The sequence below is a fragment of the Pituophis catenifer genome, unplaced genomic scaffold (genome assembly GCF_029215685.1).
Source record: "Pituophis catenifer annectens isolate HBS135680 unplaced genomic scaffold, rPitCat1.0.hap2 SCAF_6, whole genome shotgun sequence".
NCBI lineage: Eukaryota > Metazoa > Chordata > Lepidosauria > Squamata > Colubridae > Pituophis > Pituophis catenifer.
This window is the reverse complement of record NW_027256886.1, coordinates 85,109,314-85,137,297: the sequence shown is the minus strand read 5'-3', so window position 1 is coordinate 85,137,297 and position 27,984 is coordinate 85,109,314. Positions and strand designations below refer to the sequence as shown.

General features: G+C 42.8%; 1 protein-coding gene across 1 annotated transcript; it reads left to right on the top strand.

The window, feature by feature from the left end:
• Window positions 1–733: 733 nt before the first annotated feature.
• Window positions 734–27,984, top strand: PPIF (peptidylprolyl isomerase F). Its single transcript, XM_070945502.1, has 6 exons — window positions 734–1,118; window positions 12,774–12,804; window positions 15,582–15,670; window positions 20,218–20,314; window positions 21,898–21,973; window positions 25,841–27,984. The coding sequence occupies exons 1-6, from the start codon at window positions 873–875 to the stop codon at window positions 25,971–25,973; spliced, it is 672 nt and encodes a 223-aa protein (XP_070801603.1). The 5' UTR covers window positions 734–872; the 3' UTR covers window positions 25,974–27,984.

Below are 27,984 nucleotides of genomic sequence, written 5' to 3'. Positions count from 1 at the left end.
TTTTTCTTCTCCCCTCCCTTCCCCTCCTCTCCCATCTTTTCCTCCTTCCTTCCCTCCCTCCCTTTTCTTTCTTTCTTTCTTTCTTTCTTCCTTCCTTTCTCTTCCTTTCTTTTCTTCTCCCCTCCCTTCCCCTCGTCTCCCATCTTTTCCTTCCTTCCTTTCTCCCGCCCTCCTTTTCTTTTCTTTTTTCTTTTCTTTTCTTTTCTTTTCCTTTCCTTTTCTTTGCTTCTTCTTCTTCTTTTCTTTTCTTTTCCTTTCCTTTTCTTTTCTTCTTTCCTTTCCTTTCCTTTCCTTCTCCTTCCTTCCTTCCTTCCTTTCCTTCCTTCCTTCCTTCCTTCCTTTCTCCCTCCCTCTCTTCTTTCTTTTCTTTCTTCTTTCTTTCTTTCTTTCTTTCTTTCTTTCTTTCTTTCTTTCTTTCTTTCTTTCTTTCTTTTTCTTTCTTTCTTTCTTTCTTTCTTTCCTCCCTTCCCCTCCTGTCCCATTCCTTCCTTCTCTTCCTTTTCCCTTCCTCCTTCCTTCCTTCCCTCCCCCCTTCTTCCTTCCTTCCTCCCTCCCTCCCCTTCCCCTCTCCTCCTCCCCTGCCCTCCCCTTTCTCTTCCTTCCTCTGCCTCTCTTTCCTCCTCCCTCCCTCCCACCCTCCGTCCTTCCCCTTCCTCTGCAAGTCCCGCGGCAAAACCGAAGGCCAGCCGCCTTCGCCTCCCTTCCCTCCCTGGCGGGGCGCTGCGGAGACAGGCAGGAAGAGCTTATAAAGGCTCCTGGGTTCCAGCCTCGCCAGTCGCCATCAGTCCGCGTGCGGGGCCAGCTGTTTTCTTCGGCGCTGCCGCTTCTGGGCTCCTTCTAGTCCTCCTCCTCCTCCTCCTGCCGCCCCCGAGATGCTGGCGCTGCGCTCGGCCAGCCGCCTGCCGCTCCTCTTGGCGCAGCCTTCTCCGCGGGGCCGCCTGGGCGCCGCCGGCCGCGAGCTGCTGCGGGGAAGCCCGGCTGCCGTCTCCGAAGGCGCCCGCGGCCCTGGCACCGCTTGCCGGGCTTGCAGCAACGACGGCCGAAGGGCCTCGCAGAACCCGCTGGTCTTCCTGGAAGTGGGCGCCGACAACCAGCCGCTGGGACGCGTCGTGCTGGAGGTAAGCCGGGCTTGGAGCTGCCAAGGTGCCCTTGGGCTGCGCTCCGCTGCCCCGTAAACGGGAAGGCGGGGAATCCGGATCAGCACTTGGTAAGGGCTTTAGAAAACAACAGAATCACAAAAGTTGGAAGGGACCTTGGAGGTCTTCTAGTCCAACCCCCTGCTTAGGCAGGAAACCCTACACCACCTCAGACAAATGGTTGTCCAACATCTTCTTCAAAACTTCCAGTGTTGGAGCATTCACAACTTCTGGAGGCAAGTTGTTCCACCGATTAATTGTTCTAACTGTCAGGAAATTTCTCCTTAGTTCTAAGTTGCTTCTCTCCTTGATTAATTTCCACCCGTTGTTTCTCATCCTGCCTTCAGGTGCTTTGGAGAATAGCTTCTCCTTCTTCTTCTTCTTTTTTTAAATTTGATTTATATGCATTTATATATATGTATCCTCTTCTTTGTGGCAGCCCCTGAGATATTGGAACTCTGCTATCATGTCTCCCCTAGTCCTCCTTTTCATTAAATTAGACATAATTCCTGCAACCGTTCTTCATATGTTTTAGCCTCCAGTCCCCTAATCATCTTGGTTGCTCTTCTCTGCACTCTTTCTAGAGTCTCAACATCTGTCTTATATGGTGGCAACCAAACCTGAATGCAATATTCCAAGTGTGGCCTTAGAAAGTGGTATTAACACTTCACCTGGTCTTGATTCTATCCCTCTGTTAAGGCAGCCTAGACCTGTGTTGGCTTTTTTGGCAGCTTAAGGCTTACTTAAGACTTTTAAGACTTACTTAAGGCTTTATAAAGGAATCAAACCTGCATCCAGGTTTGGTCCCCACCAGTGGTGGGTTTCAAAATTTTTTATTACTGGTTCTGTGGGTGTTGCTTGGTGGATGTGGCATGGCTTGGTGGGCGTGGCTTGGCTTGGTGGGCATGGCAGGGGAAGGATACTGTAAAAATCTCCATTCCCACCCCACTCCAGGGGAAGGTTACTGCAAAATCACCATTTCCTCCCAATCGACTGGGACTTGGGAGGCAGAGAATAGATGGAGGTGGGGCCAGTCAGAATTTTTACTACCGGTTCTCTGAACTACTCAAAATTTCCACTATTGGTTCTCTAGAACTGGTCAGAACCTGTTGAAACCCACCTCTGGTCCCCATGTTACAAAAACAGAGGTTGAGGCTTTGAGAAAAGCACAGAGAAGAGTATCTAGGATGATTAAGGGCCCGGAGACTAAAACCATATGAAGAAGGGTTGCAGGAGTCGAGTATTGGCTAGTCTAGAGAAAAGGACTAGGGGCCACATGAGACCAGTATTTTGGTCACCATGATATAAACAAAAGATGTTGGGACTCTGGAAAGAATGCAGAGAAGAGAAACTAAGATGATCAAAGGCCTGGAGACCAAAACATATGAAGAACGGTTACAGGAGTTGAGCATTGGCTAGTCTAGAGAAAAGAAGGACTGGGGGAGACATGATAGCAGTCTTCCAATATTTGAGGGGCTGCCACAAAGAAGAGGAGGTCAACCTATTGTCCAAAGCACCAAAAAGCAAAACAAGAAACAATGGATGGAAACAAATCAAGGAGAGAAGCAACAATTAAGGAGAAACTTCCTAACAGTGAAAACAATCAATCAGGGGAACTTCTTGCCTCCAGAAGTTGTGAATGGTCCAACATTGGAAGTTTTTAAGAAGAAGTTGGATAACCATTTGTCTGAAGTGGTATAGAGTTTCCTGCCTGGGCAGGGGGTTGGAGTAGAAGACCTCCAAGGTCCCTTCTGTCTCTATTCTGAGTGATTGATTGGGAAGGGCCAGCTCAGTGCCCATCAGGACTCACCTTCTCCCAGCTCCCATCCTTGGAGGCCAGCCAGGGGAGCGATAGTGATATGGGTTTAACCTTTTAAGGATTGCCCAACGTGACTGGCAGGGTCTCTCCTCATTTACAGCAGTCCTCGGCTTACAACAGTTCATTTAGTGACCATTTGACATTACAACGACATTGAAAAAAGTGATTTAGGATTGTTTTTCACACCATTACAGCATCCCATGTGACCACCTGATCAGAATTCAGACTCTTGGCCACTGGCTCATCTTTATGACGGTTGCAGTGTCCTCCGGGTCACGTGATCTGCCTTTTGCGACCTCCTGGCAAGCCAAGTCAATGGGGGAAGCCTTAACAACCGAGTTACTAACTTTTTAACAACTCCAGAGATTCCCTTAAGAATTGTGGCAAGAAAGGTCATAAAACAGGACAAAACTCAACAAATGTCTCGCTTAGCAACAGAACCTTTGGGCTGAATTGTGCTCATACGTTGAGGACTATCTGTATTCCCACCTCGGCAGAGAAAAGCTTTCCTGAGCTTTCTTGCTGTCTCCGGGCATAGTTTGCTGGTGATGGTTGCTCTCGATATGTGTTGCTTTTGATGGGGTTTGCGCTTAATCGTAGGCTACTTATAAGTTGGGATTTCTTCTTTCAAAAGCCCTCCTTGGGTTAGATTGGGCTAAGGGGAAGAGAAGCTCCTGAGTTGCTGCCAGTTCCACTGGAGCCTTGATATTTTGTTGGTGCTTACTGACAAGGAAGCAGTGGCTCAGTGGCTAAGACACTGAATTTCTCAATCAGAAGGTCGGCAGTTCAGCGGTTCGAATCCCTAGCGCCACGTAAAGGGGTGAGCTCCCGTTACTCGTCCCAGCTTCTGCCAACCTAGCAGTTCGAAAGCACATAAAAAAATGCAAGTAGAAAAATAGGGATCACCTTTGGTGGGAAGGTAGCAGCCTTCGGTGTTGAGTCATGCCGGCCACATGACCACAGAGATGTCTTCAGACACTGCTTAGTTACTTACTTACTCTTCAGCTTAGAAATGGAGATGAGCATCGCCCTCTAGAGTCGGGAACGACTAGCACGCATGTGTGGGGGAAACCTTTATCTTTACCGACAAGGAGAATATTTGTAGCTCAGGGTTGACATGAGGGTACTCTCTGAGCTTGCTTGTTTTCGTGTGGACGTTTCATTACCCGATTAGGTAACGCCATCAGTGCTAGCGTGGAACGAAACATCTACCACAAAGCACCAAGGAACCCCTCCTGTCAGTGTGCTAGCATGGAGGCAGGTTGAAAGGTTTAATTTCACCAGGTGAGGGGTGTGCCTGGTTACCCTCTGAACAGGGCAACATCAGGAAGCTGTAGACTGGACAGAGCAGTTTAAAAAAATCTCAGAAGAAGATGGTAGTAGAAAAGATGATGATGATAATGATGGTATCGATATCCATTCAGTCATGTCTGACTCTTTGGTGATTCTATGCTCCAGGTCTTTCCATGTCTTCCAATCTAGCACTAGTTGCTCTATGCTCATTTGATGATGTAAAACAGTGTTTCCCAACCTCAGCTGTAAAATAGGTGGACCTCAAATTCCCAGATAATGCTACCTAAAAGCCTTATGTGTCATGTTTATGAAGTTCCAGGGAAGTTTCTTTGCACAAGAAAACACAATTATTTAAGGAATGCTTTTCTTACCCCTCCCCTCTGCAACTGATTGGAGCTTCCCTTCTCTGTAAGTAAAGCTGTCATCGGCAGAATAGTTTAATATTAAGATTAACGTAGCTTGATCACTGTCAGTTACTCTCTTCTGTATGTGTTTTACCAGTTGGTGGCAGTCAGGCTGTTTGGTCCCTGTTCTCCTCTCTCCATCCCATAATACCAGCACCAAGGAGGCCTTCTGTGTTTCTACAGCTGGCGGACATTCAGCAAATGGCTGGCACCTCACACATGTCCATGCTGTGAAAAGTTAACACTGGTACTTCAGAGGCCAAAACAGACCAGAAAAACAAGTCAATGGCTCAATAGTGGAGAGAATTTACTCCACTCTTATTTTATTTCTGGCTTAAGATGATCTGTTTTTATTATTATTATTATTTACTTTATTCATTAAACATGAAACTCAGTCAACTGAACATTCAAAAATGCATCACAAATACCATTGACTGGTGCTAATGGTTGATACGGGTTGCTGCCAGCGTAGCGCAGTTTTTTTGCAGTTCCGCTGGTGTTATTGCAGGAAGCTGCAATTTGCTGGTGTATGTTATAAAATTCTTGGACATGGTACCAAGTGCCCCGATGACAATGGGTATCACTGTTACTATTCATAGAATCGTAGAAACACAAAGCCTACAAATACCTGGGCATACTGCAACTGGACAATATCAAGCACGGGCAAGTGAAAAATATGGTCAGCAAAGAATACACACAAAGGGAATACGATTTGGGATACGAAATCCAGCATGGTCATCTCGTTTGCTGTGTATACTGTAGAATAATAACAATAACAATTATAATAACAATAACAATTAACAATTATTATTATCATTATTATTATCATTATTATTATTATTATTATTATTATTATTATTATTATTATTATTATTATTAATCACCACTCTGACTTCCACCCTACCATTTGTTGGAGTCAGTCCTGTTGCTTTCAGGGGGTAAAGGTAAAGGTTCCCCTCGCACATTTGTGCTAGTCGTTCCTGACTCTCGGGGGCGGTACTCATCTCCGTTTCAAAGGCGAAGAGCCAGCGCTGTCTGAAAATGGTCATGTGGCCGGCATGACTAAACGCCAAAGGCGCACAGAACGCTGTTACCTTCCCACCAAAGGTGGTCCCTATTTTTCTACTTGCATTTTTTACATGCTTTCGAACTGCTAGGTTGGCAGAAGCTGGGACAAGTAACGGGAGCTCACCCCGTTACACGGCACTAGGGATTCGAACCGCTGAAACTGCCGGCCTTTCGATCGACAAGCTCAGCGACTTAGCCACTGAACTACCGCATCCCTACAGAATGTATAATAAATGTAAAAAACCAAAATTAGCCATGGACATTAAGGGTGGATACTTAATCCTGATTTATTAATTCCCCCATCCTGTTTCGAGGAAATTTAGAACTGTGCAGCTGGTACCTCCTCTTGCATTAATCCATGAAATGTAAATAGTTAGGTGGCGGGGAAAGGCCAACATTCCAGAATAAAAATTTCGATCTGATCTGTCCCTGAAATGTTGATTTGCAGAAGGAAAATGCAGGGAGGTTTGTCACATTGATGCTTTTGTTCCAGTTGAACCAGCTACAAAATAAATCAAGGCTCACTTCAGGCTGCTTGTGCCACACTGAAAATATCATCATCATCTTCATCGTTTTAGCCATTGTCTATCCACTGCAGGATTTTCCCAATCCATATGGCCCTGAGCTTCCTTTGGCCAATTGGGCCCACTATACTTGCTGATGCCATCCGTCTCGTTTTAAGTCTCTTTCGTGGATGCTTTTGATCAAATGGGATCCATTCTATGACTGCCTTAGTCCACCTGCCCTCAGTTCTTCTTGCTCTGTGACCGGCCCATTTCCATTTCCATTCTTTGACTCTCTTGATGGCCTCGTATACTTTTGTTTGCTCTCTGATCCACGTGCAGGTCTTTCTGTCTTATCTTGTGATACCAAGCATGTGTCTTTCCGTGGCTCTTTGTGCCCTCGTAGCTTTTCTGTCGATTGTGAGGTTAGTGTCCATGTTTCACTGGCATATGTTCGAGTGGGGTTAGCAAGACACTGATCGAAAGCTTTTCTCTTCAGGCATAGGGTCCTTGAAAATTATGCTTAACTTGCCAAATGCCTGCCAATCACATTTTTTAACATGGCAGTTCGATCAGCTGTGGCTGCATCAGCTCTCACAGGTGAAAAGTTTTGGGGAGGGATTTAAGGCCTCATGGTAAATTGAAGGTAAAGGTTCCCCTCATACATATGTGCTAGTTCTTCCCGAATCTAGGGGGCGGTGCTCATCTCCGTTTCAAAGCCGAAGAGCCAGCGCTGTTCGAAGACGTCTCCATGGTAATGTGGTCGGCATGACTAAACGCCAAAGGTGCACAGAACGCTGTTACCTTCCCACCAAAGGTGGTCCCTATTTTTCTACTTGCATTTTTACATGCTTTCGAACTGCTAGGTTGGCAGAAGCTGGGACAAATAACAGGAGCTCACTCCGTTACACGGCGCTAGGGATTCGAACCACTGAACTGCTGACCTTTCAATTGACAAGCTCAGCATCTTAGCCACTGAACCACCGCGTCCCTTCAAGGCCTCATGGTAGGGAAGGTTTTAATGTGTTTGAGCAAGGTAGTGGGACTAAGCTAAGATACAACCGACAATTTTTGCTGGAATGGCGAGTTTTTAGGTGTTGTTTCTCCACGTCATATAATATATGTGGGTATATGCACATTTATTTATTTATTGTTTTGCCATGTTTATGTAGTGTGTATGGAAGTGGAGACCTTTGAGCACTTCATGCAATGAAATTTCACTTTAATGTATGCTGATTAGCGTACATAAAGTTATTCTAAGTCTAAGTTCTCTAAGTCTAACATGCCATTCAGTTTCCTTTTTTCTATCACCTTCAATTGAGTGCCATTGGCCAAGCTATATGTAGTGGTCTACTACGTCTAGTTCTTCTCCATATGTAATTTTTCTTTCGTTCTTTGGTGAATTTATTAAAGGTAACCTGGCTCTTTTTTAGGTTTATTTTTTAAGCCAAATGGTTCTCCCGCTTTGTGCGGCTCTTGTATGTGTCTTTGTAGCTCTTCTGGGTCTTATGAGAAGACAACAACATCACCTGCAAGTGGTGTATAAAGCACTTCTTTAGTGATATTATTTTTTCCAGATTAATTTTCAGCCCTCTACTGAAGCACACTTCAGAGGTCTCTCAGAATTCCATTGACCTCTTCCAACAGTTCTTGTCTATTCCTTGCCTTTGGGGTTGGTTATTTCAGGAGATTCTCGGTTATCCAGATCATGGTTGTCCCAAAGGTTCTTTTTTTAAAAGGCAACTGGACTTCCTTGGTTTTCCTTGAAGATGTTTTGCTTCTCCTCCAAGAAGCTTCTTCAGTTCTGACAGAATGGCGGAGAATTCCGTCTCAGTCCGTCTCCCCCATTCAATCAGAACTGAAGAAGCTTCTTGAGGGAGGAGCGAAACGTCTTCAAGGAAAACCAAGGAAGTCCAGTTGCCTTTTTAAAAAAGGATCTTTGGGGACCCCCCCCCAAGGTAACAAACTTCAAAGATGTTTGAGATCCTCAGGAACGGATTGTGATTTCTATCTTTCACCCTTGCCTTTCTAGTCATAATCTGTCATCTTGTCCAGATCTGTCCCATGACTAAATTCTCTTTCGTTTATTTGCAACGTTGTGTGGTTGCAATGTTACCTCTGCCCTTTTTGCGTGTTTATGTGATGGATGCATGTACAAAACAAACAGAACGTGTGAGCCAATGACGTGATGCTGATCTTGTCATTTCTCACACCGCCTTGCTATGGCCACCTTGACTTGTATCTCTCTGGGCTTTCAAAGAGAGATTGATTAACAGGCCTGTAAGATGGTTGGTTTTAGGGATGCGGTGGCTCAGTGGCTAAGACACCGAGCTTGTCAATCAAAAGGTCGGCAGTTCAGCGGTTCAAATCCCTAGTGCCGCATAACGGGGTGAGCTCCCGTTACTTGTCCCAGCTTCTGCCAACCTAGCAGTTCAAAAGAACATAAAAAATGCAAGTAGAAAAATAGGGACCACCTTTGGTGGGAAGGTGACAGCGTTCCATGCGTCTTTGGCATTTAGTCATGCCGGCCACATGACCACGGAGACGTCTTCGGACAACGCTGGCTCTTCGGCTTTGAAACGGAGATCAGCACCACCCCCTAGAGTTGAGAACGACTAGCACATATGTGTGAGGGAAACCTTTACCTTTACCTTTAAGATGGTTGGGTTGGCCATACCCAGCAAAATAAAATTAGTTCTTCAAACTAAATGCATTTCTTTTTTAACTGATTTAAAGGAAGCTTTAAAAAGCCCACCTGAAATTTTCAAAAATTTTGAAATCTGATTTTTTTTAAAGTATCCTCAATTCCTGATCCCATTCATCCTGTAGACCCGGGGTGTCAAACTCAAGGCCCGTGGGCCAGATCCGGCCCATGACGTGGTCGGATCTGCCCGCATGGTTGTCCTGGAAACTGTAAGGAGCTGGCCCGCATCACTTTGGCCCAGCCCACACCATCCTGTGGGACGAGCCTTCCGCCCACTGTTCCATTCACTGGAGACCCCTCGATTCCCTCACCAACCCTGCCTGCCCCGCCCCCACAGGCACCACCCACATGATTGATGTAAAGCTGGCCACACCCCCGGGCCAAGCCCAGTCAGCCGCAACCACCCTGGCCACGCCCCTCTACCCCCAGCCCTGGAGGACAATCACAATGCTGATCCGGCCCTCAATGAAATCGAGTTCGACACCCCTGCTGTAGACTGTCAAATAGCTTCTTGTCTGGGAGCGAAGAATTTAAATATCTTATTTAGTTACCTGCATGCACACTCCCACATGATATGTCAGGATTATTCTTAGATATTTGAAAATATTTTTGGAATTTCCCCACCCATCCACCCCACTCACGTTCAGTGGCATGAGATGAATCCGAATGTTTGCCACACGCCATGTGTAAGGCAATTTCCAGAATTTTCTTTCCCTGAATCATTATGATGTAATGCATTCACATGTAAATACTTGCAGTATCACACCCATGAGACATGTGCGGTGTGGCTTATGTCATAAACTGACCCAGTGACACATTCAAATGGCTAACCATCTAGAAATTGTCACATGGTATTAAGCTGAGCAAGGATGTTAAACTGGTTTAGAATATTTATATTCCTGTCCAACTCACACACATAATTTTGGACGGGTTACAACAAATTCACCAAAAAACAAGAAAATGAAACTTCCTGTAAACAAAATGAAGAAGGAAATTCAAATAATCACAATACAATAACTGAGGCCCCGTATAACAAGCTGACAGAAATTCTCAAAATTATTGGGAAGCGAAGGCAAGGAAGAATTTAGACAAACTCTGGCTTTAGACAAACAGGAAAATGAAAGCTGTAAAATGTTGAGCTGTGAAATTTCTTTGCCCCTTCAGCAATAATTTAGTTTGTCTGATCTGGGGCATTTCTGCTGCTTTAGTTGAAATTCGAGACATCACTTTGTGACTTATTTTTAACACACCTCAAGGTATTAGATTGTGCAAGAGATTAAGTGCTGTGTATAAAAGGAGGAATTTTTACAAGGTTCTTCATTAAGAAATGTAGAAGCTGTTTCTATTTCCTGCACCAAGGGAGAAAAACATGTGTAGCTTTTAGGTGTTGAGTTATGATTCCAGATGATTAGGTGTATTTTGGAATAAAAGCATCTTTTTTTTTTTTTTTTTTAGGTGACCAAGATTGAGAAATGTTGCTCTAGGCCAGAGGTGTCCAACCCTGGAAACTTTTAAGACTTGTGGACTTCAACTCCCAGAATTCCTGAATGGAATGCTGGCTGGGGAATTCTGGGAATTGAAATCGACATGTCTTAAAAGTTGCCAAAGTTGGTCATCCCTACTCTACACTTTGAAAAAATTTGGACAACCTTCTTGTGTTCTGTAGTGATGGCTTAATTTGTGACAGAGTAGGGCTTATGTGTGCAAGGAATTCAGTTTCCTACTTCTGTGCTTCCTTCAAATTTCTATTGGAGATACTTTTATTCTTGTTAGGTGCACTGCAAACTCTTTACTTCAGCCCTGCAAAATTTTGTATACTACAAAATACAGGTAGTCCTTGACTTATGACCACAATTGAGCCCAAAGTTTATGTTGCTAAGTGAGAAATTTGTTAAGTGAGTTTTGCAACATTTGTTAAGTGAATCACTGCAATTGTTAAGCGAGTTTTGCCACATTTGTTAAGTGAATCACTGCAATTGTTAAGTGAATAACACAGTTGTTAAGCGAATCTGGCTTTCCCATGGACTTTGCTGGTCAGAAGGTCGCAAAAGGGGATCACATGACCCCGGGACACTGCAACCGTCATAACTGTGAGTCCATTGTCAAGCATTCTAATGTAAATCACGTGACCATGGGGATGCTGTCATGATCATAAGTGTGAAAAATGGTCATAAGTCACTATTTCAGTGCCATTTTCACTTCGAATGGTCACTAAGTGGACTGTTGTAAATCAAGGACGACCTGTAGAAGTCTACAATATTTGTAGAGGTTTGCTTTAGAGAGGTTATTTTAACTAAGACAAATGAGCAATTATTTTTACGAATAAGAATGTTACCATGCCTGCAGAATCTTTTTCTGCCTTTGATGCTTGGAAATCAAAGCTTTGGGGCAGTTGTCTTCAGCCTGATGTTGTCTTCTGGATGGCACATTTCCCAAAATTGTTGGGTGTGTACTATGCATTTCATGTTTGCTTCCAACCGTTTTCCTATAAATATAGGTTAGTATGTGATATGTGGCATCACACAATGCATCGTGTTAGGGCTTCAGCGGTAATACATCCTGAATCTTTAGGTATACAGGTAGTTCTCCAGTTAAGACCACAACTGAGTCCGAATTTCCATTGCAGATCTCCAAGGTGGTTATTAAGTGAGTCACTCCTGATTTTACGACCTTTTCCCCACAGTCGTTAAGCAAATCTTGCCACCGTCTTAAATACATACCGGGGACCAAGTTATCATAGGGGATGTTAACAATCATCATAATCATAAGTTTATTTGTCAAGAATATATAAGATAACAGATAAAAGTATAAACATAATTTGAATACATGAAAAGAGTAAGTAAAAAGGAATATTAGGACAGGGACGGTAGGCACGCTGATGCACTTATGCACGCCCCTTACAGACCTCTTAGGAATGGGATGAGGTCAACAGTAGACAGTTTAAGGTTAAAGTTTTGGGGGTTTGGGGAAGAAACTACAGAGTCAGGTAGTGCATTCCAGGCATTAACCACTGTTACTGAAGTCATATTTTCTGCAGTTGAGTTTGGAATGGTTTACCTTGAGTTTGTATCTATTATTTGCTCGTGTATTGTTGTGGTTGAAGCCGAAGTAGTCATTAACAGGAAGGACATTGTGAGGGATAATTTTATGTACTATGCTTAGGTCAGACTGAAGTTGTCTAAGCCCAAAATTTGGAGTCTGGTGGCATAAGATATTTTATGCCACCAGACTTACAACAATGGTTGTAAGTTTTTTCCAGTGCCGTTGTAACTTTGAACGGTCACTAAATGGATGGTTATAAGTCAAGGACTCCCTGAAAACTACAAATGTAATGTGTACATGGAGCAGCTGGAAGAAATGATGTGCTAGTGCAAATCTAAACGAAAAAAACCCCAATAAGATAGACTATGATCCTGTATGTATTATTGGTATATAAAATGATGATTTGACCAATTTTTCTTCTTTTCTGTCCATGTAGCAAGTACAGCCGAAATAATTACTGAATTGCTGTGCTTTATATTTTGGATAAAATATTTCGGATAAATATTTCGGATAAATATTTTGGATAAAATAGAATTACCCTGTTTTATATTTCAGATTCTATATTTTTAATCAGCATAGGACTTTCATATAAAGCATATTCTTGAAACCGATGGTTTAAAATAGTTTCACTTAAAAGTCGGGGACAGTTAGATTCGACTTTTAATTTCAGAGTGTGCTAAAGACTTGGATTCATTCTGCAATCTCCTATTAAACGTGTTACGACTCTGTGTAATTTATTCCTGAAATATGGGTGTATATTTCATGAGATTAATGTGTGTTTTTATGCTCTTCTTCTTCTGACAGCTAAAAGCTGACGTCGTGCCAAAAACAGCAGGTAAGAAACCCCTTAAAATGATGTTTTTAAGATTTGCTCGGAGAGCATCCCAGCAAGAAAATGAAGGGGAATTGAAATGCTTTTAAATAATGAATCAATAGTGTCTTCACAAACAGAATTCATCTCCCTTACTTGCAGCATATTCTTCATGCGGTTTTTCTCCTTGGGTTAGGACGCTCTGATTCCGCTTCTCTAGTTAAAACTGTAAGGATGTTTTTAATAATCATAGGTAATTGTTTATTGATCTGGTACCTAACTGTCAAAGACTGGAAGCTTGATAGGGATTTTTTGCAGAAAAGAAAAGAAAAGACCATATTGATGATTTATGGATCCGGAGATTAAAAAGATGTCTTAAAAGGGAGGGGAAAAGAGCAAGATAGCTGATAGCTGATAGATGGATAGATAAATGATTAGATAGATAGATAATGGATGATAGAGGATAGTAGATTGATAGTAGATTGATAGATGGCAGATAGATAGATAGATAGATAGATAGATAGATAGATAGATAGATGATAGATAGATAGATGATAGATAGATAGATAGACAGATAGATGATAGATAGATGATAGATAGATAGATAGATATATAGATAGATAGATAGATAGATAGATGATAGATAGATAGATAGATAGATAAATAGATAGATAGATAGATAGATAGGATAGAAATAGATGATAGCCCAGTGATGGCTAACCTTTTCCAGATTCAGTGCCAAAAGCGCACATGTGTGCAAATACGCATGTGCATACCCGAATCCCCAAAATGCAATGCTCATGTGGCCCCCGTGCATGCACCCTGCTCCCATGCATGCATGTGTGCCTCCTGCATGTGCCCGCCCCGTTCCCGTGCATGCATGCACATCCCATGCATGCGCCCCCCCATGCATGTGCGTGCAGCCCCCCACACGCCCCCCGCCCCCCACGCAGAGACCCGAAGACCAGCTGGCCGGCGGGAAGTGCACACGCATGCGGAGCGGAGCTGAACTGGGCTGACGGCTCACATGCCATCAGAGAGGGTGCTGCGTGCCATAGGTTTGCCATCACGGTGATAGATAGATAGATAGATAGATAGATAGATAGATAGATAGATAGATTTCATTTCATTTCAAATTCATTCATTCATTCATTCATTCATTCATTCATTCATTCATTCATTCATTCATAGCTGATACTCTTCCCAGGACTTTTGCTTCTTGATGCTCATGTTGGAGCAGTACATCCACCTGAGTTGTAAAACTAGTTCTGAAGGCTTTGTCTTAGCCCACAGTGACTTCGGCTGTCAACCCTAGACCACCTGTGGTAATATTAAAAAGTCCCCAAAGTAAAAAAAAACGAAGGAGGGCGGAGGCAGAGAAACCAGGAAGTGGCAGAGGAAGCAGTGGGTTTCCTTGCCGTTACAGAGAAGGCAAAAACATTGTCCTACATTTAACAGCCCTGATTGTTTTAGGTTGTCGCTTGCCTGCCATCCAGATGAGAGCATTTCCAGGCCTAATGTCTCAGAAAACAGTCCATCAGATCATGCAAATGGTCTGGCTGGCCTTGCCTGCACAAACCAAGTTCTGAGCATCTTTTGATAGAGGCAGTTGCTGTGTCCTGCATGTTAAAAAGCGTTCTATGGCCCACGCATTTCAGATACGTAGTTCTTAACAACTCAGAATAGCAGACAGAAGAGTGCAAAAGACTGTTAGCACCATATCTGTGGCTCTATAGAGGTCCATGCAGGGTGGATTTCATTTAAATCAAGTTGATTTAAAAGTAAAAAGTAAAAAGGCTTGATTTAAATCAACTCGATTTACTGTATTTTTTCGGAGTATAAGACACACCTTTCCCCCCCCTAAAAGGGGGTGAAAATTTGGGTGTGTCTTATACACCAAATGTAGCCCCACCCATCCACTGGCCCCTACCCTTTGGCCTCTGCCTCTCAGCAATTTACCTCCTTGCAGCAAGCAGCAAGAAGAAACAGCCCATTTCAGCTTCAGCACAGCCTAATTGGCACAAGTTGATTGTCCCTTGGATCGGCCTCCCGACTCTCAAGTGTTTCAGGTTGCAGGGATTGCCATTGCCTATTGCTGCGTGGGCCTCTGCTGCTTGCTGCAAGGAGGTACATTCTGGGAGCAGATATTTTTTTCTTGTGCTAATCAAGCTATGCTGTGAAAACGAAAATGAAAGTAAAGTAAAAAACTATTTGCTGTTTGCTGCGAGGAAGCAAAATTGCTGGGAGGCAGAGGCAGATTTCTTGTTTTCCTCACCAAAAAAGGTAGGTGCGTCTTATAGTCCGCAGCATCTTATACTCCGAAAAAGACAGTAAATCATGGTTTTTAAAGAGCATGCTCTTTAAAAACCATGATTTACTGTATTTTTCAGAGTATAGTGACCTCAATCGGTAGATTTTCAGAAGATCGGAAGAAGATTCAGAAGATTTTCAGAAGATTGGAAGATTTTCACCTCAATTTTCAGAGTTTAGTGACATCAATCGGTAAGCGTTTGCTAAGAGAAATCGTCACTGTTTTTATGATCTCACTCCAGTTCTCCTTTGCTTTACAGACTTGCAAAGGTTGTAAAATGTGAGGATTGGTCACCAAGTGAACTTTTCAAATCCCTGTTGTAACGGTCACTAAACAAAGCAATCGTTAACAAGGACCGCTTATATTTTGTTTTTCGGGACTTCTGCAGCCCTTGCCGTGTATTACATGCATTATCACATCACTGAGGTTTCTTTCCTTAGTAATAAAGGTTGCTTTTTTTTTCTTCTCTCCCCACCCCCACCCCCCTTAGAAAATTTCAGAGTTTTATGCACTGGAGAAAAGGGCTTTGGGTACAAAGGATCCACCTTCCATCGAGTGATACCTTCGTTCATGTGCCAGGTAATAAAACCCCCAAATGTCCATTTTGCAAAGTTAATTGTGAATCAGACAAGTGACTTTATGTACCGTGTTTCCCCGAAAATAAGACCCTGTCTTATATTTTTTAGAACCCTGAAATAAGCGCTTGGCCTTATTGCCATATGCTCAAAAGCCCGATTGGGCTTATTATCAGGGGGTGTCTTATTTTGGGGGAAACAGGATAATGGGGTGAAAGGCACCTTAACAGCTTGAAATAGGAAGGAAGATCATTTTCAGTCACCAAGCTTGGAAACTGGATGTGGAAGAAAAGATCTCTCTGTGTCCTGCCATGCCCCCATCGGGAGTCTGAATCTGAGATGGAAAACGAACAGCTGACAGAGATTGGGCGAGTAGCTCTGTTGGCTGTGGAGGAAACTGGGGAAGGGCAAAGTCAGGCTGGGCAGAGCAGGGGAGAGGTAGAACAAGGGAGAGAGGTTCAGATGAAGACCAAGGCCCACCCCCGCCTCATCCTACGGTGTGCAGGGAAGAATGCAGAAGAGAGCAATGTGGGTTGCGTGGCTTACGAGGAAGGAGAGGGCCCCGATTCCCTTCACAAGGCACACCTGGGGATGGAGTTTAAAGGAGAGGAAGTTGGGAGGGGAGTTTGTTGGGAACAAACACTGAATTCATCTAGTGTTGAGAGTTGTGGCCTGCATTCCTGGCATTTCTCCTGACTGTTTGAATTAGTGCTGTGCTTCTGTGTGCTTATCTTGTCTTGCTGGAATTATTTCCGTGATTCTTTGCTTCTGGGGCTCATTATCTTGCCCTGCTGGAGTGATTGATTGCAGTCATTCTGCTTACAGCATTTGGACTCGAGTATCTGCAGCCAGAAGCTGCTGCAGGTTTGTGGGAGAGCTTTTCTCCAGGCGGGAGAATAAACGGGACGTTGGGAGCAAAGTTGGTGCCAATAAAGGGATTCATACTGGTTCTCTGGCTGTGTTGCATTCATGCCACGCCCCAGGTCATCACATATCTTCTTCTCTTGTCACTAACCACAAATAAATATCTAATGGAGATATTCTCCATCATCCAGATAATGGATGATGCTTTTCTAAAAAGCAACTGGATTTTCTTGGTTTTTTTTTCCCCTTGAAAACATTTCGCTTCTCATCCAAGAAGCTTCTTCAGTTCTGAAGTGTCTTGGATGAGAAGCAAAATGTTTTCACAGGAAAAAACCGGTTAAGTGAGTTTTGTCAGTTTTACGACCTTTCTTCCCACGGTTGTTAAGTGAACCACTGCAGCTGTTAAATTAATGATACGACTGTTAAGTGAATCTGGCTTCCCCACCAACTTTGCTTGTCAGAAGGTCGCAAAAGGGGACCCTGGGATGCTGCAACCATCTAAGTGCAAGCCAGTTTCCAAGCGTCCGAATTTTGATCACATGACTGTGTGGGAGATGCCATAAGTCACTTTTTTCAGTACCAAACAATCACTAAATGAATAATTGTAAATTGAGGACTACCTGCATACAAATGTAATCAGCTTTGTAGACCTTAAAAATACTGGAAGATTTTAAAGAAGAGATTGGATAACTATTTGTCTGAAGTGGTGTAGGGTTTCCTGCCTAAGCAGGGGGTTGGACTAGAAGACCTCCAAGTTCCCTTCCAACTCTATTCTATTCTATTCTATTCTATTCTATTCTATTCTATTCTATTCTATTCTATTCTATTCTATTCTATTCTATTCCATTCCATTCCATTCCATTCCATTCCATTCCATTCCATTCTCATCCCCATCCCCATCCCCATCCCCATCCCCATCCTCATCCTCATCCCCATCCCATTGGCTAAATACTTTAACATGAGGATAAGAGCTTAGATAATTCATAAATGACCTCACCTGTAAATATCATCAGTGATCCAGTAGAAATGTATGATACATCCCGCATTCTGGATATATTTGAATTCTGTTGTCAGGTTTTCTAAATAGCATTGTCATCTGAAGTATTGCCACTTAAAAGTAAGTTGCATTTAAGTGTTTATTATAAAGAGCTGTAATAATGTCTTATCATTCCACAATTTACACAATTGTGTCTGGGTGGCAGAGCTATTTAAAACAATTAAAGGTACTTTGATCTGTCAGCCTCACTAAATGATAGGTGTGCTCCCAGGCATGTTAAGTTTTGGGAATGAGGCATACAGATTTTGCACATAATGCGTTAAGTTGATTTCCGGGACTTTGAAGCCAATTCCTATGCAATTCCAACTTCCCAAAATTTGTTGTCGACTCCCATAAATCATTCACGGAGCCAATGGACCAATTGCTATGAATTAGGGATATTTGTTTACACATCCTTCTGGAGGAAGTTCCCAAATTGGGGAAAAGAAGGTCAAATGAGTTAAACATCCTTCTAGCACTATTTCAGTGTGATAACCTTGAACCACTCCAAAAATTCTCACTGAGTTGAGGAGCCCTTCTAAAAGTCAATAAATTGTACATTTCAGTATATTTTTTTTAAAAAAGGAAATTGTTAAATGTATAGGAAGTGGAATAGGAATGGAGAGGAGAGGAGAGGAGAGGAGAGAACAGAACAGAACAGAACAGAACAGAACAGAACAGAACAGAACAGAACAGAACAGAACAGAACAGAACAGAATAGTTGAAAGGGACCTTGGAGGTCCAACCCCCTACTCAAGCAGGAAACCCTACATCACTTCAGACAAATGGCTGTCTAATCTCTTCTTAAATTCTTCCAGTGTTGGAGAATTCACAACTTCTGGAGGCAAGTTGTTCCACTGGTTAATTGTTCTAGCTGTCAGGAAATTTCTAACTGTCAGAAAGATTTCTTCTTTCAACAGCCATCCTTGGGGTAGATTGGTTCAAGGGAAGAGGAGCTCCCGAGTTGCTCCCAGTTCCACTGGAGCCTTAATCTTTTGTTGGCGCTTACCGACAAGGACGTGGTGGCTCAGTGGCTAAGATGCTGAGCTTGTCGATCAAAAGGTCGGCAGTTCAACGGTTCGCATCCCTAGTGCTGCGTAACGGGGTTAGTTCCCGTTACTTGTCCCAGCTTCTGCCAACCTAGCAGTTTGAAAGTACGTAAAAAATGCAAGTAGGAAAAATAGGGACCACTTATGGTGGGAAGGTAACAGAGTTCCATGCACCTTCGGTATTTAGTCAAGTTGGCCACATGACCACGGAGACGTCTTTGGACAGCGCTGGCTCTTCAGCTTTGAAACGAAGATGAGCACTGCCCCCTAGAGTCAGGAATGACTAGCACATATGTGCGAGGGGAACCTTTACCTTTAAGAGTACCAAGTGCTTTTGTGAGTCTGTCTGACTTTAAACAAGAGAGAAGCAGGTTTCTCCCTCTGAATTCAGCTAGCAACCGCACAAAAATGAGCAGATTCTATTTTTGATTCTGTTTTCTGTTATTACTTATTCCTAAGAATTTCGTAGCTCTGCCTATATTCAGGCAAAGGATGAAGAGCTGGCTTTCCTCATACTTTGCAAATGATTCCATCTTCCTGATTTAAGTTTTAAATGCATATGGGTGATCCTCGACTTACGACCACAATTGAGCCTAAACTTTCTGTTGTTAAGTAAGACTTTTGATAAGTGGAGTTTTGTCCCATTTTACGACCTTTCCCATCACCGTCGTTAAGCGATTCACCACCATTGTTAAGTTAGTAGCACAGTTGATATGCGAATCTGGCTTCTCCAATGTCAGAAGGCCACAAAAGGGGATCATGTGTCCCCGGGACACTGTGACCGTCATAAATATGAACCAGTTGCTAAGCATCTGAATTTTGATCACGTGACCGCAGGAATGCTGCAACGGTCATAAGTTGAAAAACAGCCACAAATCACTTTTTTCAGTGCCGTTGTAACATTGATCGGTCACTAAATGAACTGTTGTAAATCAAAGACAATCTGTGTAGTATTTTAAAATATCAGGTTAGTACCTGATTTTTATTTTAAAGTGGGATAAATAGCATTAACTACCATATTTTATGGAGTATAAGACGCACCGGAGTATAAAATGCACCTTAGTTTTTGGGGAACAAAATAAGAAAAAAGCTGATTGGCAGGTGGATTGGCCTCCCGGAATATTCCCAATCAGCTGTTCCTAGAGGTGAATTTTAGCAACAAGTTCGTTGGTTGTGAGCTCTGTGCCTTGCTTTTTTTTCTGCCTCTGAAAGCCTCCAAAACAGAGTTTTTTTGCTGAAGCTCTGTTTGGAGGCTTTTTTTCTGAAGCTTCGTTTCTGAGGCTTTTTTTCTGACGCTTCTTTCAGAGGCTTTTTTCAGTCTCAGAAACCTCCGTTTGAGAGGCTGGGCGGGGCTACATTCGGAGTATAAGATGCACCCAGATTTTCATCCTCTTTTTTTGGGGAAAAAGGTATGTCTTATACTCTGAAAAATACGGTAAATTGGTTACCTACTGTAGCTGTACAGTGAATCTTCTCATTTAGCAAAACTTTTGTTATAAAGATAAAGGACATCCGATTGCCGAATATTTCAGTCTTCTAGGATTGCGTTTCTTTAATACATGTATGTAATTAGACAGAAACTTGTTTTTTTTTCCCTCCCAGGCTGGTGACTTTACGAATCACAATGGTACGGGAGGAAAATCTATATATGGCAGTCGCTTTCCGGATGAAAATTTCATTCTTAAACATGTTGGACCCGGTAAGCAAGTTTTCCCATCTATGCTTCTGGATGTCGGCATGTGTTTGTTATAGAACTGAAGTCTCAGAATTTATTTCATTGTTTAGGGAGCCACTTCTGAGATGTAAAAGGAGGAGTGTGGCAGAATCTGGGGAAGGAGTCAAAAGCGGGATCGGCCCAGAATCCCTACATAGCCACAAGCAAACTGAATTCAACCTCCCTTGAACCCTAAACTTGGCGATCACCAGTTGTCAGGATTCTGACCGATGCCCTAATTAAATCATGAGCCTCACGCCAGACTTCAAAAGAAATCCAGTTATTTATTAGGAGCGTCATGTCATCACGTTCCAAGTGAAGGCAACTCTGACCTCACTTAATTCATGTCCCGGCTCTGACCTGTTTCCCCCTCCCCCCGAAGTGTGTCATCAGTCACATTCCCCAACAAAGCAATTTTGTGGGTTGTAGAGTCCCTCTCTCTGGCCACTGTGGGTATCCGTGGAGATGGCCTTGACATAGAGATGGCTAGAATGTGCTTTTGTTTTGACTGAAGTGCGATTCGCTCACTGCAGCTGCGAGGGTTCCCTATCCCCCTGCCTATGGTAACTCGAGAGCAGGTCAGGAAGATTTCGTGACTTGACACATATCTGTTCTCATGTATTAGGAAAGAAATACAGCATTGTGTATTCATTTTATTCTACCAGATATATGATTTTTTGTATGATTCTAGACTTATGCCAATCACACTATCAATATCTAAAATGCTTAGATGAAATTGGGTCTTTACCAAACATTTTGGATGTTGACTGATGGAAGATGGAGTTCATAACTTCTCAAAGGTGGCATGTTGACAAGTCTTGTGGGTGGGTGGTTTTTGCCAATCAGAATTTGGGAGTTCATGTTTCGTATTTCTAAAGGCAAATAGATAAATTATTCTAACATTTAAAGAAAATGAGAGAAAGAAGGAAGCGGTACCGGATTCCGGCACAAAGGAGAAATTTAATTGGTCCTTCTTATGAAGATTCTCTAACAAACACTACTATCTGATTCTTCCCAGCAAATGTTTGTGAGTTTTGGCTCCAACAATGGACTGCATTGTGACTTCTTGGGGAATATCTTTCCCTAAATTTGAATACCGCAGTGGCTCAGTGGTAGTCGCTGAGCTTGTTGATTGAAAGATCGGCAGTTCAGTGGTTCGAATACCTTGTGCCGCATAATGGGGTGAGGTCCTGTTACTTGTCCCAGCTTCTGCCAACCTAGCAGTTCGAAAGCACATAAGAAATGCAAGTAGAAAAATAGGGACCACATTTGGTGGGAAGGTAACAGCGTTCCATGCGCCTTCGGTGTTTAGTCATGCTGGCCACATGACCACTGAGATGTCTTTGGACAGAGCTGGCTCTTTGGCTTTGAAACGGAGATGAGCACTGCCCCCTAGAGTCGGGAACAACTAGCACATATGCACGAGGGGAATCTTTACCTTTTCCTTTAAGCTTGAATACAAGACCCCCAAAGTAAAGAAGAGACTTCACGCGAAAACCTCTCTCCATGATTGGCTGTTCTCTGCTTTTGTTTAGCAAAGTTAAATCGCCCTCTTGTTTTCTTTGCAGGTATCCTGTCAATGGCCAATGCCGGCCCCAACACGAATGGATCTCAGTTCTTCATTTGCACGGCCAAAACAGATTGGTAAGCATTAAGAGATGCATAAAACATGACTCGGGGTGTTCTTAATGTACTCAGTTCGATTGATTAATGCTTAGACTATGGCATCCAGTTTTGGTCAGCCCAATACCAACAAATATGTTGAGATTTTGGAACGAGTTCAGAGAAAATGGGAACAAGCTTGCCTTCAATCAATGGATCAGCTTGACTTCAGACATTGTGAGAGCTTCATCACTGGAAGCATTCGAGAAGAGACTGGACTGCCATCTGTCAGAAATGGTGTGGGGTCTCCTGAACCTGTGGGTTGGACTAGATGACTTACAAGGTCCCTTCCAACTCTGTATTCTGTTAAGAGCAACAAAGACGATTAGAGGCCTAGGAGCTATAATATATGAAGAATGGTTGTAGGAATTGGTTGTGCCTAGTTTAATGAAAAGTGTTCTGACCTAGGCTTCCCTGAAAAGCACGAAGCAGAATCCTGGTCCCAACTAAAATTCTTTTTATTAAACAAACAGTGAATTCCTCTCATTCACCTTCCAACAAAGTCTTTCAAGGGAGAATTTACAGTCACAGACCTTATCTTTGAGAGCTGCCAGGCTGATATCTTCAAAACTTGGCAAGGAGTCTCGGAGAGTCACAAACCAATTAGGCCAACTATTTGTCTCCTGCAAACTCCACTCCCCTTTCGCTCCTCTTTTATTCCCTCTGGCAGGGGCCATTCATTGTCCACCTGTGGCCTTACTCCCAAGTCGACCCTTGTTCTTTAGCTGTTCCTTTGTCTGGCAACTCTGCACATGCGCACACTGGGAACAGGCTCCAGCTGTTTGTCTGCCTCACTGATGTCTGACTCTGAAAGCAACTGATAACTGTCATACAGCCCTAGCCCCATCTCTGCCTCCGAAGCAGAGCGCTCATCAGAGCCTTACCCAGACTACAGGACTGGCCCATGTTCCTCCCCAACCTCCTCACTGTCTGAATCTGCTGCCAACTGGTCGCTGGCAAGCCACAACAAAAAGAACAACTGTGGGTATCATGATAGCGGTCTTCCAATATTTGAGTGTTAACTTTTTCATGCATAAAATTTCTTTCCATTGGACCCTACATAAAACCTTAATGAGACCACACCACATCCAGTGTTGGTCACCACATTACAAAAAAGATGTTGAGACTTTGGGGAAAAAAGTGCAGAAAAGAGCAACTAAAATGATTAAAGGCCTGGAGACGAAAACATTAGTGAAGAACAGTTGCAGGAATTGGGTGTGTCTAGTTTAATGAAAAGAAGGACCGGGGGGGGGGGGGGGGTTATGTGTGACATGATAGAGGTCTTCCAATATTTGAGGGTTGTCATAAAGAAGAGCTACAGGTTTGGGGAAGTGTGTGTGAAGAAAATCTGAGCCTTTTGATTTCTTTTTTAATTACCATATTTTTCGGAGTATAAGATGCACTCCCCCCCCCCCACAAAAGAGGGTGAAAATTGGGGTGTGTCTTATACACTGAATGTAGCCAAAAATGTGAGGCACGGAGGAGGCGATGGTCTGTGGCAATCCCTGCAGCCTGGAACAACTGATTGGGGGTATTCCGGGAGGCCAATCCACCCGCCAGTCAGCTGCTCATACTGAATCAGGCTGCAATAATGTGAGGAACTGACCTGGCTGTTTGCTATTTGCTGCAAGGACTCAGAGTTTGCAGCAGCAATCACATCCAGAAAGTACACACAAGTAATTGATTCAGCAGGATTCAATAACTTCTCTTTATATATAATATAATAATACAATACGAAAAGCAGGTTTTCCAACACAAGCAAAACACAAGCAGAGGAGAGGAGTTTCAGTTATAGTTTCAGAGATCAACACAGCATGCAGCTTTAGGACAGTTGACCTACGCCACGCCCAAGCTCCTTGCTGTCTCTTTCCTTGTTGCTCACACAACAAATACTGTTTCAGTTTCCAATCAGCCCTCAACTCTCTCACACACTGACAGGACGCTAGCCAGATGAATACCTACTGCTGGTAGGCATCCCCAAAAACTAAGGTGCGTTTTATACTCCGGAGCATCCTATACTCTGAAAAATATGGTACTCCAGGTGTTCAGTAGAAGCCTACTGTCCATCAAGTTATCTTTGATTTTGTTTACTCAGCTAGAGTTTAGTCAAAGACCATCCTGCTGATCAATGATCTTTAGACTTTTGGGAGAAGGGATTGCCCTGCTGACCAATCTTTGAGCTGTGTCAACATTTCAACTTTCTGTTGCAAAAGCATTTTTTTCTGACAATCCTGCCTCTCAGCCTTCCTACCAAAGTTCAGCGTTTGTCTAATTTTTCCAGGGCCGATCTTAATTTTAATTTTTTAATATTTTTAATTTCAACCTTTCTGCTTGTCTGCAAACAGTAGCCACAGTGAGAGTTTTAGCCTGGCGCATCTGGGGCAGACCAAGTTGGTAAAAAGTTATTCTGAAGTGAAAACAAACCAAAAGAGGGGGTCTCTTGCCTTCTCACCCTTAACTACAGGTAGTCCTCGACTTAACAACAGTTCATTTAGTGCCCGAAGTAGTTTACGCTGAAAAAAGTGACTTATGGCCATTTTTCACACTTACGACCATTACAGCATCCCCATGGTCATGTGATTAAAATTCAGACCCTTGGCAGCTGACTCATATTTACGACCGACACAGCATTTTTCTGAGGATTTCTCAGCCTGTATCCCCAACAATGACATGCATTTGCCTGCCTCACATTGAATTTAAAACTTTCTTAAGGATAGCCTATGTGGATCTGTTGTGCTGTAAATTATCAATGTGGCTTTGCTAGAATTATACTTTTTTTTATTTTGTTTCCAATCAATAACTACCTTCCTACTTTGAAGAGGCCTTCATGTGCAACGTTGTTCCAAACCATGTTATCTCACTCATTGTTTGCTGGATGGTTTCAAATTAAGTCTTGCTAATTCTGGAATGCTGCCAGAACTTTCCTAACCCATGTTAGTTCAGCTTTTTATCCCGTGGAGAATAGCAGTTTTAAAATAAAAACAGGAAGGGAAGTTGCAAAAGTTTCTTAAAACGTCCGTTTTTAATAGGCTGTCACAGAAGTAGCTTCACAACAGTACTTTATACATCAACATTAACTAAAACATATGAAGAATGATTGCAAGAATTGGATATATTTATTCTAGTGGGGGAAAAAAGAATTAGGGGTGACACGATAGCAGTGGTCCAATATCTAAGAGGCTGCCACAAGGAAGAGGGGATCCACCTATTTTCTAAAGCACCAGAAGGCAAGACAAGAAACAATGGGTGGAAACTAATCAAGGGGTGAAGCAACCTAGAATTAAGGAGAAACTTCCTAACAGTGAGGACCAGAGAAATGGCTTGCCTTCAGAAGTTGTGGTTCTCCATCACTGGAGGTTTTTAAGAAGAGATTGGATGACCAATTTGAAATGGTAGGGATCAGCAACCTGCGGCTCTGGAGCTACATGTGACTCACCCCTCTGCTGCGACTCCCTGTCACTCAAAATATATGTCACAACCACCGATGTGCGACGCCCACCAGCACTCAATTTATTGAGCTTCTCAACCCCCAGTAGGCCATGAATAAATCCAAGAAAAGAAAAGTTTCAGAAGAAAACAGAATGTTTAATTCAACGACATATGCTAGTTTTGTGGCCGCTCAAGAAATAGTCAGGCACGGGAAGGGTTTTGTGGCTCCCGGTGTTTTCTTTTCTGTGGAAAATGGGTCCAAATGGCTCTCTGAGTGTTTAAGGTTGCAGACCCCCTGGGCCAGGATCTCCTGCTTGAGCAGGGGTTTGGACTAAAAGACGTTGAAGGTCCCTCCAAACTCTGTTATACTGATATTCTGTGATTTGTCTGGTTTTGTTTTTGTTTTTGTTTACATTGCAGGCTGGATGGAAAGCATGTTGTGTTTGGCCACGTCAAAGAAGGCATGGACATTGTGAAAAAAATTGAAAGCTTTGGGTCCAAGAGCGGAAAGACTTCAAAGAAGATAGTCATTACCGACTGTGGCCAGCTGTGATATCATTCAACCTGTGACCTCAAGATGTCTTCACTGAAGAATCCGAGATGCCTCAAAACTATTTACTTAGAGATTTCTCAGTTAATCTCCTCAGACACCGCTGAAGTACATGAAGAAGTCCAATTTGAACCACCTTGAACTCTTAATTTCAATAACCTGTATCACTTTTCAATACCCAAATTAAATTTTCTATCCACAGTAGCTTTAGTAGCAGAAAATGTGAAAACCATAGCTAGTTGGATTGTATTAAAAGGTTATCCTGCGGCTGGTTAAATTGGTACTTGAATTTTTTCCCCATTTCAAGGGAAAGTAGGTTTGTGTAGGCCATTAAGTCAAGATGGCTTCATAGTAGCTTCTTCCCCTTTAAAAAAACAAACTCTTAAAAAAGAATATATTGCCTCTCAGTTAAAGCCCTTCATGTTTCCGTGACTTGAAAAATCCTCCAAGCCGCAAAGATGGAATTAATGGATTTCCTACAGATTTCCTGAAACTGCTCCTGTGCCTGGATCTATAACAAGAACAAAATGATGTTTGTTTGGGCCACTTAATAGCACTTGCAAGGAATGTGATGCTCTTAGAATCTGAATTTAGGAATATGGTACCAGAACAACTGGAATATTTTTATTAACTTGCAAAAAAAAGGGGGGAGGTTACTTATTTCAGATGCAGCTTTGAATGACTGAATTCAAGCATCAGGGAAAACTCTGCATACCCACTGGTACATCCACTATTGTAAATATAGCATGATCGCTGATGTATATGCTCAACGGTATATTTTTCCTCTTAACAATTCTGCATCAGAACCAGTGCTGGATTGCAGTTTGCTTTTTTAAAAAGTAGATGAAATAGCTGCCAAGCTGCTAGGCACAGCTTTTGAGACTGCAAGTAGATGAATTGGATTGCTAATTCAATTATTTGCACTTTTAAGCTTGCCGCATCCAATTAAAACAGAAATTCTAAACCCAAGGCAGTTCGCTGGTTCATATCGTGAGCCGTGAATTTCACAACGGATTTCCCATCGTCCCTTTTTTTGGGGGGGGGAAGGGGGAATTAATTCAAATTACTGTCCTAGATCTCCACATTCAGTTTCACAACATAGATGTAGCATGTAGTTATTCACTGGTACTATCGTCTCTCTCAGGAATCTAAAGGTAGGTTCTGATTTCACCAGAATCCTACAATAATGGAATTTGCAGTCAGGGCTGCAAAACGGGAAATAGAAGATAACTCCTTATCTGTCCTTGCATGTTGGGGGTTTATGAGGAACTTGACGTGAGCAGCCATTTTGAATTCTGCCGAAGGCAAGCTGAAAATACCCATGCTGTAGTCTGTAACTGTTTGCACCTGTCTCCACTAAGCGAGCAGAGTTAAAAATTGAAGCCATGTATGTGTGTCTTTTATCAGATTTTGAAATGTGATGACCCTCTTTATGTGAATTTATAACTCTCTACTGGTCATTTCGCTGAAGGTTGAAAATGCTGCCGTATACAGGTATTCTCGACTGAATGGCCATTTGTACAGTTCAGCAGTACTGAATAAAGTGGTGTCCAACCCATCCTCCAAGTTACAACCGTCACATTATTCCCCCCCCCGACCACATGACTGTGATTTGGGTGCTTGGCAACTGGCTCACACACAACGGTTGCAGTGTCTTGCAGTCACACAATCACAGTTGGCTTCCAATAACATCCATGTGGAAGCCCGCAAGGAAAGTAACAGATCACAATCCTGTGATGTCTGGCTTCCACAACTGTGGTGTAAACGGGTCATAAAATGGGGGTGAAGTCACATCATGATGGATTGCTTTTCCCTGGTCTTTAGTTGCGGTCATTGAGACTACCTTTATATGGAAAAGTTGAAGAACAAATGTGATATCTTGATCCATGATTTTCTCATTCTTTGAAGTGTTTTTGAACTTGTTGGCTCATGTTCTCGTATCGATAATAAATGGTATTTTTTTATAACATGTTTGTTTAAGTATGTAATATATTAAATACCTTTGCTAGGAGAA

Bases quoted from the DNA above. Each gene is read 5' to 3' on its own strand.
- PPIF (XM_070945502.1), top strand. From the start codon at position 873: ATGCTGGCGCTGCGCTCGGCCAGCCGCCTGCCGCTCCTCTTGGCGCAG. The intron at 1,119-12,773 runs GTAAGCCGGGCT...TTCTTCTGACAG, and splicing joins TGGGACGCGTCGTGCTGGAG to CTAAAAGCTGACGTCGTGCC. The intron at 12,805-15,581 runs GTAAGAAACCCC...CACCCCCCTTAG, and splicing joins CGTCGTGCCAAAAACAGCAG to AAAATTTCAGAGTTTTATGC.